The 13,049-nt window shown below is 49.5% G+C and overlaps 1 protein-coding gene across 1 annotated transcript in view; it reads right to left on the minus strand.

Moving 5' to 3' along the window:
* RNF213 (ring finger protein 213) overlaps positions 1-13,049 on the minus strand; it is a 116,976-nt gene that overhangs the window by 66,007 nt on the left and 37,920 nt on the right. The window contains exons 12-18 of the mRNA XM_023511175.1: positions 12,875-13,042; positions 12,361-12,416; positions 11,136-11,289; positions 8,255-8,416; positions 5,998-6,087; positions 5,193-5,315; positions 1,834-2,014 (exon numbers count right to left, since the gene is read on the minus strand). Coding sequence (XP_023366943.1) covers positions 1,834-2,014; positions 5,193-5,315; positions 5,998-6,087; positions 8,255-8,416; positions 11,136-11,289; positions 12,361-12,416; positions 12,875-13,042 — 934 coding nt within the window. The remainder of the gene's footprint in view (positions 1-1,833; positions 2,015-5,192; positions 5,316-5,997; positions 6,088-8,254; positions 8,417-11,135; positions 11,290-12,360; positions 12,417-12,874; positions 13,043-13,049) is intronic.

Here is a 13,049-nt window from a genome sequence, read left to right on the forward strand (position 1 = left end):
AAAAAAAAAAAAAAAAGAAGTAACCAAGACACCCTTCAGTAGGCGAGTGGGTAAGTAAACAGTTGTCCATCCAGACAATGGGATGTTACTGTTCAAGTGGCTCACACCTATAATCATCACAGTGCTTTCAGAGACCAAGGAGGGAGGGTCATTTGGGGAGTTTGAGACCAGTGATGAGATCCCATCTCCACAAACAAATTTAAAAAATAGCTGGGCATGATGGCGCACGCCTGTAGTCCTAACTTCTCAGGAGGCTGAGGCAGGAGGATCATTTGAGGCCAAGAGTTTAAGACCAGCCTGTCTTCGAACTTGCTGCAACATAGCAAGATCCCATCTCTGCAAAATACATTTTTAATAATTAGCCAGGCACGGTGGCTTGCACCTGTAGTCCCAGCTACTAGGGAGGCTGAGGCAAGAGAAGTGCTTGAGCCCAGGAGTTCAAGGTTATGATGAGCTATGAGCTCACCATTGCATTCCAGCCAGGGCACAGAATGAAACTCTGTCCCAAAAAAAGAAGAAGAAAAAAAAAACCTACCAAGCCATGCAAAGACATGGAGGATCCCTAATGCATACTGTTAAGTACAGCCAGAAAGGCCACATACATAGGATTCCACTACAGGACATTCTGGAAAAGACTACAGGGGAGGGAGGGGGGTGGCAGGGTGCAGGGGGGGAGGGGGGTAGTGGGGCACAGGGGAGGGAGGAGGGTGGTGGGGCGCAGGGGACTTGCAGGGCAGGAACACTGCTCTGTGTGGCACTATAATGACAGACCCATCAGGACACATGCGTCCAAACCCACAGAACACACAACACCACGAGTGAGCGTTAATGTGAACCGCAGACTTCAAGTTAATGATAATGTGTCGGCAGAGGGGCAGTGGTGATGAAAAGTGCCCTATGCCAATGCAGCCTGTTAAAAACAGGGCACTGCAAGTGGGGGCTGGGGTAGGAGAACTCCGTACTATGTGTGATTTTTCTGTAATCCTGAAACTGCTCTAAGAAAGTTTATTAATTTAAAAGCCACAAAAATAATCTTTTCAGGTGAGTAGCGCTGACTTACCATGTGCCACAGTCCCCCATCAGTGAACTTCTTTTACCCACAACTACCCAGACACATAAGGTGCTCAGTAATTTGTTTTTTTCTTTTTTGGCTGTCCCAGTTATCTGGTGATACTGAGATGCACGGTGATCTAAACCTGGGAGTTGAGTTCCAAATATAATGCCCTCCCACTAAGAGATCTGTCTACCGTCTACAGAACTGAATGTAACATTTTTAGACCAGTATGTCTCTCTCCCTCTTGGATCACAAATACTCGGGGTGTGGGGGCGGGCGGAGGATCAGACAGCACAGCCCTTCACTGTCTGTCAGGTCAGCGTGGGGCTGCACATTCTTCACCGATCCCCACATAACAGGGAGTGGTGTGAGAGCAAAACACACTTGGGTCTGGATTTTAAGTTCTTAACACTTAATCTTTGAGACCTTGGGGACCAATATTGCATTCGACAGCTGTGCTTCCACCTCTGGAAACTGGAGGCCTTAACAAGCCCACTTAGAATGGACGGTTTCAGGGCACAGTGTCAGCACGGTAGCTGGTATACAGTAGGTGCTCACTGAGCAGTGGTTTTTAGTCCTGGTTATTACAGGGTATTTACAATGCAAGACATCTGAGCCCTCCTGGACCGCCCTGTCCAATCTGCCTCCTCCATCACACACCAGTCCAACCCAGGTGAGTTTCCTCTCAAACAGTCTACCCCACTGCTGCTCCCCAACATCGAGAGGGCACCAATTTCACGGAGCTGATGTTCCCGCACCCCTAGCCCCACCACACATACCATACAGTTTGAAAAGATGCTTGACATCTGGCCCAGTGAGCAGGTGCTTTAAAATGTCATCCAAGTCATCCACAGCCTTCCCGTCTTTTCTCGGCCAGGACTTACTGATCACCGCAGACACAAGGGTGCCAAATTTCCGCAAATCACGAGGAGAGATGCGCTCAAGGATACTGGTCTGAGACTATAAAGAAATTAATAAAAGAGGGAAATTTAGCAGTTTTTCATTGGTTTTTAAATAACAAAAATAAATCACCCACCCAAAGCGTTTCAGAAATCTATTGTACCTTGTTTTATGAGGCCTCAAAAAATAAATAAATAAAAAGCAAAACAGTAAGATTAATGTTTCTTAGAGATTCTCATTTTTCCTTGTGCCGTCTCCCAGACAGACCAGCACCAATGAGCACAGTCACATTCTTCCCTCTGTCAACATTTCTGGCCAGTTTCTACATTTTCTGGGACTGTCATGTTATTAAAAAACACCAAAAATGAATAAACCTTTAATACATCTTATATATACACATGTTGGCTTTTATTTATTTTTTTTGAGATAGAGTCTTACTATGTTGCCCTCAGTAAAGTGCCACAACATCACAGCTCACAGAGCGATTCTCTTGCCTCAGACTCCCGAGTAACTGGGACTACACGCACCCACCACAACACCCGGCTACCTTTTGTTGCAATTGTCGTTGTTTAGCAGGCCCGGGCTGGTTTTGAACCTGCCAGCCTTAGTGTACATGGCTGGCGCCATAACCACTGTGCCACAGGCACCAAGCCATATATGTTGGTTTTTGTTGAGACTGAGTCTTTCTCTGTCCCCTTGGTAGAGTGCCGTGGTGTCCCAGCTCACAGCAACCTCAAACTCTTGGGCTCAAATGATTCTCCTGCCTGAGTCTCCCAAGTAGCTGAGATTATAGGATCCCACCACAGCTGCTATTTTTTCTATTTTTATTCTTTTACAACTATGGATAAATTTATAGTCATGAAAGAATATATAAACAAAAACACACATTTAATTCATGAATGGAGGGGGCTGGGCTTTTGCAGAAGCTCAGTGAAATAGCTCCCCAAAAGAACAAAGAAGATCAGAGTTGGGGTTCTGACTTTGGCCCCACTTTTTTTTTTTCTGCAGTTTTTGGCCAGGGCTGGGTTTGAACCCGCCACCTCTGGCATATGGGACCAGTGCCTTACTCTTTTGAGCCACAGGTGCCACCCTGGCCCCACTTTTGATGATTGATTTTTAGTAGAGATGGGGTCTCCCTCTTGCCGAGACTGGTCTCGAACTCCTAAGCTCAGGTAATCCACCTACCTCGGCCTCCCAGAGTGTTGGGATTACAGGCATGAGCCACTCTGCTGGCTAATATATCATATATTTTATGTTCTTAAACTTTAATTCTTTTAAAGAACTGCCCCCAAACAACACATACATTATAACTCTCTTTCTGATTCTCCACCAAGAAAGAAAATTTTTTTCTTCTTTAGGTCTAAAGTTTTGCAAAAAATTTCAGTGATTAACCAGAAACACAGGGCTAAATTACAATAGTTACTTCCTGACATTTAACAGGATAAAATAAAACCTCACCCAGAAATACATAAAAAAGGATACACCATAACCAATAAGAATTTATTCCAGAGAAGTGAATATCAATAGAATAAAATCACATGATCACTTCAATAGACACAGAAAACGTATCTGACAAAATTCCACTCCCCTTAGGATAAAACACACTCAGAGAAAAGAATTTCCTCAACCTGACAAGAAGCATCCACGAAAAACCCACAGCTAACGCCACATACGGTGGCGAAGGGGCAAAAGCTTCCCGCAAGGTCACGAACAAGACAAGCCCACTTCTGCCACCTCTTTTCAACACTGTACTGGAGGTCTAGCCAGGACAGTTAGGCCCAAGAAAGAAAAGGCATTCAGGTGGGAATGGAAGGAGCAAAACTATCTCTATTAGTAGATGAAGCCTCAAAAAAAAAAAAAAAAAAAGGCAAAGCACAGAACAGCACTTCCACTCCTCAGTGTACACCCAACAGAGATGAAACGTGTCCACGGATAAACTTGTCTACGGACGTTCCAGCGGCACAGTTACGCTCGCCAAGAGGAGAAATGACCCAGCTGTCCCTCAGTGGACAAGCAGATAAACACAGTGTGACACAGCCAGACAACGGGACAGCACTGAGCCTCAGAAAGGAAGGACAGGTTGAGCATCCCTAATCTGAAAACCCAAAACCCAGAATACTCCAAAATCCCAAACTTTGGAGCACTGACATGACACCAAGACACAAAAGCATTTAACACGAACTCTGTTTCATGCGTGAAATTTGCCCCTCCCCAAAATATCTCATTATGTATATGCAAACATTTCAAAATTCAAAAGCATCCATAGTTCTAGAGTCTTCTGGTCCCGAGTATTTTAGCCAAGGAACATCAGACCTGCCCTGCCACCTGCCACGGTGTGGGTGGATCCGTGAGACTCACGCTCGGTGAAATGAGCCCTGTACAAAGGCACAGCTGTGTGACTCCATTCTGTGACAGTCCAGAACAGAGAAAGCCAAAGAGACAGACAGCAGCTTAGTGGCTGCCTAGGGCTGGCACGGGAGGGTCCAGGGTGACAGCTAAAGGTGAAGTTCAGGGCTTCCTTCTGCGGTGGTGAAATGTTCTACAATTGGCCGTGGGGATAGCTGTGCGTATCTGTGAATATGTACCAGAACTGGGTGAATCACAACTTCCAATAGGTGAACTTTCTAGTCTGTGAACAGTATCTCAGTAAGTGCTTAACAAAAAAGGAAAATTATTAGTCCCTCAAAAAAATTAGAACTCTTTGATCCCTGGAAGATAATGACCTTCCTTGACCTCTCCATGACCTCTCCCACTGCACTGAGGCCGGTGCCTGGGCAGGGCTGCATGTGTCTAGTCAGGAGACCCACAGGGAATACTGAGTGGGAGACAGCTTCACCAGGCAGTGGAAAGAATCTCTTCCCACACTTCAGAGAAAAACTAAATAAATTGATAGAATCTTTTCAGCGTCACCCATTCTCTTCCCGTGAATGTTTTGTCAGCCTCTGGAGCCTTTTGTTAAGCAGGTGTTAACAGACAGTAAACCAAGTCAGCAGCTATGTCCACCCACGATGGGCCTTGGAGGAGGCCGCAGACGTGGCTGTGACCACACCAGGCAGGGAGCTCCCTTCTCAGCAGCAGGAATGTGTCTGGCATTTGGGGGAGCCAGGAGAGAGCCCTGGTTTTAACACAATTACCCCACTCGGGGGAGGGGATGCCCACTTTCATTCTCAGAGTCTGACCAATGGCAGAGCACAGCTGTGGACACCAACAGGGTTCCCAAGTAGGAGAGGGTGGTCACCTGGCATGCTGAGCTCACGGCTTCAATGACACACTTCTCAAAGCACTTGGCCACGCTGTCCTCCAGGCCTGCGGCATCCCAGCACGAGTTGCAGTAGGCAGAGATCTGGGAGAGGGGCCGCTCCTGCAGCAGAGGAAGAGGAAGAAGTTTTGGGTGCCGTGTTCTCAGACTCTGGGCAAGTGAGTGCCCTGGTGGTTTTTATTTTCCTGCCATTTTGCCAGTTTCCCACGATTTTAACCTCCACGCCCACACTAAGCATGTCCTCGCCACCCACACCACTGGACCAGCAAGGCTGAAATTCAGAGCCTCTGTTCCTCTGTTTCTGTTCTCTGCAGAAAAAGGACCTGACACAGCAGCCCACAGAAACAGGTCCACTTGGAGAAAGAAGCCATTTTCCAGACTTTTGTTTTCCTAAAAAGATCCACTCAACAGTTATATGTAAAAGTTTCATGAAAAACTAATTTTTCTAGGGTGACAGGCCTTAATTCAGGCCTCTACCCACTTGTCTATCTGTGGGAGGCTCCCGTCAGCCACAATCCTCAGAGCCACTGTATGTGGCTGAGCCTGATCCCGCATGTGCCTGGGGGTCCCACGGTGGGAAGTCCTGTGCCCTTGTTCTTCTCTAGAATATCACAGTAGAACTTGGAAATGTCCTCCGGGATCACAAACAGAAATGCAGGCTTGTCCTGAAGCCCACACAGGAGGGGGCTCAGATGCCCTGCTCTGATCTGCTGGTTGTTCCCAAGGGGTGGTGGAATCCACCTTTCCTTCACTCCTTAAAAACAGTGTCCCCAACTTTTCCTACCTGTTTGAGCCGCCCTTCCAAGTCTCCCAGCAACGACTCCTTCCAGCCATGCTCCACAGGGAAGTTTATCTCCACCAGCCGCCTCCAGACCTACAAAACCCACACACAAGTCACAGCCACTGTGACAACTGAATGCCACAGTGTGAGCCTGTGATGAGAAAAAGACCACCATGACAACACTGAGGGGGGACCAGGGACACCTGGGTCCCATCTTTGCCACCAGTGAACTGTACCAACGGTGAGTCCTGGCAGCTCAGCTCGGCCTGCCACATCTGCCCTTCCCCCTGCAGAACTACTTTTTACTCCGAAAAACATTTCTTTCTGTGGTTTTATTTTGAAAAGCATTTACTCTGAAAAGCATTTCTTTTTTTTTTTTTTTGGAGACAGAGCCTCAAGCTGTCCCCCTGGGCAGAGTGCTGTGGCATTACAGCTCACAGCAACCTCCAACTCCTGGGCTCAAGCGAGTCTCCTGCCTCAGCCTCCCAAGTAGCTGGGACCACAGGCGCCCGCCACAACACCCGGCTATTTTTTGGCTGCAGCCGTCATTGTTGTTTGGCGGGTCAGGGCTGGGGATTCGAACCCGCCACCTTAGGTGTACGTGGCTGGCGCCTTAGCCGGTTGAGCTATAGGCGCCAAGCCTGAAAAGCATTTCTTTCTGAGGTTTTTCCAGAAGAATGCCCTGGCCTTTCTTCTTTTATAATGTTGACAATTTTAAAAAGTTCAGACCAGCTGTTTCACTGTCTCTCGACCTGACGCGTTTCATAACTTTCTCAAGATTTGATTCAGGCTAAAATATTTTTGGCAGGAACAGTTATGAGTTTGAACCATATGAAAAGTTACTTTTCATAGCACAAGGCCAGCCGACTATCTGCACCTCTACGCTGCTGCTCCTACTACCTGGGGATGCCGGTGCCCCCAGGGAGCCTCGCAGGCTGTGAGACTGGGTCATGCTGTCAGGGAGAAAGAACCCAGGCTTCCAACAATGGGGTGCCCGCACCTCCCCAAACTCAGGCTCCTCCTTTACAACACTGAGATAACAACAGCATCGATCTCAGTAGGTGTTTAATTACATTTTAATTATTTTCATTTTAAGCATTGTAACTGCAGGAGTTCAAGGCTGCAGTGAGCTATGATCATACCACTGTACTCCAGCCCAGGACAGAGCAGGACCTCAGCTCAGAGAAAGTCCCAGTTAAATTTGCAACTTTCTATCTTGAGAGGAAATCAGCACTGATCAGAGGCCTGGGTCTCACCGGGAGTGAACTGAGAGCCACAGGTGCTGGTCACGGCCCCAGCAGGGGGCTATGAGAGGCCAATGGTGTGAAGCCGCTCATCATACGCAGTGATCTACAAGAGCTGTGGTCACATGCAGTGACGTGCAGGAGCCACTGGTCACACACAGTGACCTACAGGGGCCACTCATCACACACACACAGTGACCTACAGGGACCGCTCAACACACACGGTGACCTACGGGGGCCGCTCATCACACACGGTGACCTACGGGGACCGCTCAACACACACGGTGACCTACGGGGGCCGCTCATCACACACGGTGACCTACAGGGACCACTCATCACACACACGGTGACCTACGGGGGCCACTCATCACACACGGTGACCTACGGGGACCGCTCATCACACACACGGTGACCTACAGGGACCACTCATCACACACGGTGACCTACAGGGACCACTCATCACACACACACCGTGACCTACAGGGACCGCTCATCACACACACCGTGACCTACAGGGACCACTCATCACACACACACACAGTGACCTACAGGGATCACTCATCACACACGGTGACATGCTACAGCCAGGAGCACAGCACAGCCCTGGTTTCTCCTCTCCTTGTATTCAGACATGGCTTTGCCCAGTGTCCCCTCACACGGCTCTTCCTTTCATCTTCCTCTTTCATTTCTGGCGTCATAAGTCTAACCCATGCCCTCCCTACAGAGATGCGCCCTCCCTACACACAACTGCCTTGGTATCTCTCCTGGTACAGGCCATCGTCCTGCCTCCCCAGGGCACCAGGCAGCAGTGTGGCAGCTTCTGCATCTGATACCTCCCGTCTGCCCACGGAGCACCTGGCAGGTGCACAGGAGTGTCCCTATTCTACACACCAGGGACCAAGGCAAAGGCTGCCAGCAGGCCCCTGGCTGCCAGTGTATAGCCAGACTCTCAGGACAAGGTCATGACCACTCACAGTCACATCACATTCCTACTCAAAGCCTTCAGCAAAACTTACCTCAATTTCCTCAGAATAAGTGAATGAGACAGATGAATGATATATACTCTGGAAAATGTTCTTTTTAAAAATTTCTTGAAGCCAATTTCTAGTGGCAACAAGAGTCCCCTGGAAGACGTTTTTGATTGAATTCTTCCCACTCTCTTTTCCCAGTCCCGTGTCCTGTCAAACACAAGAGAGGGAGCTGAGTGGCCTCTGCGTTGCCACTCGGAGGTTTCCCAGAGCCACGCACCTGTGCGTCTCCTCCACATTCACAGCGGGCACTCAGGGTGTCGCCACAGGGGAGGGCCACGCAGGGCTCGTCAGAGCCACCTTTCAAAAGCACTTTCATCTCCCCAGGACTTTGAGGGTTCACCCCTGAACGTGAGTGATACAGGAGAAAAACAGAGAAAAGTGAGAAATTAGAGAAAAATGAGAGCCCAGGCAGACTCTGCCCAGAACAGGCTTCAACCTGCAGAGGCAGAGCGAGGAGGATCACACGCTGGGCACGGGCTCCTCAGAGAGACAGACGGAGGTCAAGAGGCAGACTCATGTCCCCTCCTGCTGCTGCCTGGCTTTGCATCCCCCCACCCCCCGCCCAGGGGGCAGCCCTCTTCCCCGGACCCCAGCTCTAATGATGCCTCCTTCCCCACTCCTTCCCCTTCCCCTTTCCACACCAAAAGCACATTTACCGTAAACAAATACAACTCTAGCACCAGGCCCCCAGTCCTGGGAGGAGCCTGCACAGCTATTAGTGTGCTGCTTGTAGAAATAGAGCCCAGTAACCGGACCTGCCGGTGGACTCTGGACACTCAGTGGGAACCATGTGAGCCCCTCTGGTGGAGGCCAAGGAGATACGGCTCCAGTTGGAAGGAGCCAACGGAGAGTGGGAGACACAAACGGTCTCCAGGTAGACGCCCAGGGGCATGTGAGCGCTGACCGCAGCAAAGGCTGGCAAGACAGGCTGGCAAGACAGGAAAATACAGGATTCTCAAGGGGCAGGCAGAGAGCGACCCTGTGGCAGAGGGAAGAGCGGGGCAAGGGTGATGCTTAAAGTGCTTCTGAGAGGTGGGCTTCTGACCAGGCCTCTGTCTGTGTGTCCCTCCCACATGGCCACTGCCCAGAGCATAGGGACAGCAGGCAAGACACACGGATGGATCTCAACCGAAAACAGAACAGTCCCCAAATGGCACCACACCTTCTAGAACAATCCAGAAGTCTCAGCATGGTGCCTGTCCCTTAGGCCTTGTCCTTGCAGAGAACTACGTCAAACCACGGCCCCAGCCCCACTCACCTCCCATCCCGTGTCCACTGCACCCAGCACAGGGCCGGGGCAGGAGTGCCACAGCGGTGGTGAGTGCGGGGAGCCCGGGGGCCGTGGGTTGGGCCCAGGCCCTCGAGCAGGGCTCCTGACGTTTCCACCAAGTGCGCTGGCAGCACCAGGGCCCTGACAGCAACCCCAGAAGGTGTGTGAACACGTGTCATATTATTTTTGCTTTGTTTAGTTTTAGGATTGCAAAGGTTTTTCTTTGTTTTTATAGTACAGTTCGAGCACAGTGACTGCAGTGTGCATCAGACTAATCTCAGATCCCGAACTGCACTGAAGGTGCTTCATCCATGCTGCGTGGTGGCTCAGGCCTGTGACCCCAGTTCTTGGGAGGCAAAGGCAGGTGGATCACCTGAGCTCAGGCGTTCAAGACCAACATGAGCAGGAATGAGACCCCATCTCTACAAAAAATAGGCGTTGTGGTGGGCGCTGTAGTCCTAGCTACCTGGGAGGCTGAGGCAAGAGAATCACTTGAGCCCAGGAGTTGGAGGTTGCTGTGAGCTGTGATGCCACAGCACTCTACCAAGGGGGACAAAGTAAGATCTGTCTAAAAAAAAAGAAAAAAGAGAAGATACTTATTTCTGCAGAAACTATACTCTAAATAACTAACAAATGTCCCAGATACAGTTTATTTGGTATCTGCCTGTGATAGTTTAAGTAGAACCTACTTCAGGAGAAACTGATTATCTTCCTTGTAATATTTATTATTATCATTCTATGTAATTGCACCTCTGATTAATACTTTCATGGCCTGTTCATTAAATAATAACTCCTTTATACTTCACTGCTTCTGATAGTAATTTCCTCAATTATCTTATAAAAAATAAAATGAAGTAGAAAAACTGAAAGGAATGGCCAAAACACAGATTTGTTTTGTGTCACTAAAGTCACAGTTTTGACTTGCAATGAGATGAAGAAACAAATGGCCAGTCTAAATCTGAACTCCTACATCGCTTTCACAGTGACGCTTGTGACCTGAGGGACAAACGCTGCTCAGACGAGAGGAGGGGGGGCTACTGACACACGGACAGATCTGAGGCAGGACACGGGTGTGGCACGGCAGACACAGAACGTGACCTCTGGTGATGGAGATCAGAGAGGGGTCCTGGGGGGGTGGGGGGTGCAGTGCAGCTGGACCCTCCTGCAGCCTGGGGACAGTGGCGCCTTGCATGGCCAGCTACTGTAGCCAAGTCACAGTGTAAAGAGGCCGCAGAGGGCAAGGCTGCTCAGTACACGCGTGTTGGGAGGAACGTGACCCCACACTTCACTGTGAACAGCGGGGGCCCCTGCACCAGGTTGCCCCTTTGCACAGCCATCTGAGGGCTGCACATTAACTTCCTTCCTCTCTCCCTCCCGTGAGCACCCGAGGAGGCAGGAGTGCAGACCCGAGGTTCCCTCAGCACTCAGAATCCAGCCTGCATCAAGCAGGTACCTGAGACGTGTTGGGCGGCTAAACCGGCCCATCGCTTTCCTTCCAGCCTTCCTAGAACTAAGTCTCTTTCTTCTGTAAATTGAGGCTGCTTGAAATTCCACACCTGTGCTGGGTACGATACGACGTGTAGGGATCCCACTCACCATCAGAGGTTGAAGAGTCATAACTCTGCAGACAACCTCAGCCGACAAGGCGGGCAGCACATAGAGCTTCGGGTCCTTTGTGAGGCTGCAGACGGCTGTGTGGAGTTTGAGGCACACGGCTGGGTAGGACTGTAGCAAGGCCTCCTGAGGGATCCTACCCCGAAAACAGTTAAAGAGAAGTCACTGGAGTGATTTAGGAGAAATGAGAAGACAGCAGCCCTCACTGGTAACCAGCCCTTCCCTTTAACAGCCACAGGTTTTATGTGACCTCATGTGGATTAGCCTCTGGAAAATCTCCGTCGGTCTTTAGCCCGCAACTAAGACGGAACACAAACCACATCTTTTTGTTTGCCTCTAACGTGGAGCAAGCTAAAATATTTCTAAGTTCATTCCCTTATTTGAAAATAAGCAAGGGATATGTATTACTAAACATTAAAACCTACATAAATTTTTAAAAATATTCAGAGAGAAAATAGGAGGGAGAAAGAAAAAGACACGCCAGAAGAACAGGCAGTATGTGTGGCGTTCCTCCCGACTCTGGGGACCTGGGGGCCAGGCGTCCTGCTTCCTGAATGACGGGGATGGAGCTGGGGGTAGCAGGTGGATCAGGGGTGGGTTGGGCGGCCTGAGAAAGCACTTGCTGGTGAGTCTGGGACACACAAGGTCAGGGGCCCTGGAGCCACAGGTGCTCGACATCTCTGGAGATGTGGCACTCCCACCTCCCTCCTGAACGCCCCGGAACCCAGGTGGGGGAATGCTGGCCGTGCCCTGAGGATCAGAGAACACCCCTCACACACCTGTCGTCTTTGTCTACTCTGCTTCCAGGTGTCAGAGGACATGCACATTCGCAGAGGCAAATGAGCTCTGATAATAAGTAAAGCTACCTGGGATTTTTATTTTAAGCTTCACCTATTCAGCAAAAAACCCCTAAAGACTAAATGTTAAACACAGCACACTAACATGGGCATGCAGCGCGATGACGCCCACTGGGAAGGGAGAGAGAAATTTATAGGAAAAAGCCCAGACGCAAATAAACCAAAATCTTAGCAGCTACTATCTATTATATCCCATTAAAAAAAAATCAGATGACTACGTTAATGAATCAAAAAGAGAAGTGAGCTGTATATCGACTTATTGCCTTCCTGTTCGACAGCCCATGTGGGCTGGGCGGGTCGGGGGTGCCCCGGACCCCTGAGGGAAGGCTATGCTCTGTTCCCGCACTCACCTGGCGTGGTAACAGTCCAGCAGGTGCAGCAGAACTTCTAAGATGCTCTCCACGTCCTAGGGTGGGGAAGGAAAGAGAAACAGGGAACAAGTGTCATTGCTGGTATCGTGCAACTGGGAAAAAAACCAACACAAATAAAATGTAAATTCTTTTTGTCTTCAAACAAATTTTAAAGTGCTCACATACTAATTTGTATCTTTCGCAAATAAAACTCAAAATTTAAAATTCTACCATTTCTCCAAAAAAATGTAGAAGGAAAGACAGTGAGTTCACCCCACGCACGATCACCTCTGACCCCGCCCTCAGGAAAAATAACACAAGGCCAAGTTCTTGCTCTACATTTACTGGAACCATCAACTAAAGGAAATCAGCGTTCACCGCTGACCAGGAAGGACCTCCCCCAATTCTCTCCTTTCTCGAAGCTTCACCCTGACCACTTTTCAGCAAAGAAGAATCACAGCAATTGATGTTTCATTTTCAATCTGCTTCTGCCAAGCCTGTTCAGGTGACACACCTTCAGATTTTGGTGCGAGATTTCCCGAAGCCCTTGTAGCCTGTAGTGAGTCCCCAGAAAACAGTCCAGGACGTGGGCTGGAACAAGACTCAGGTGTTCAGGGAAGGTCTCCATGTAGCCAGCCAGGTTTCTCAGGGGGAGCAGGCTGAACCAGGACCGGAAGAGATGCTCGTCC

The sequence above is a fragment of the Otolemur garnettii genome, unplaced genomic scaffold (assembly GCF_000181295.1).
Source record: "Otolemur garnettii isolate 467f Iridium unplaced genomic scaffold, OtoGar3 scaffold00018, whole genome shotgun sequence".
NCBI classification, from domain to species: domain Eukaryota; kingdom Metazoa; phylum Chordata; class Mammalia; order Primates; family Galagidae; genus Otolemur; species Otolemur garnettii.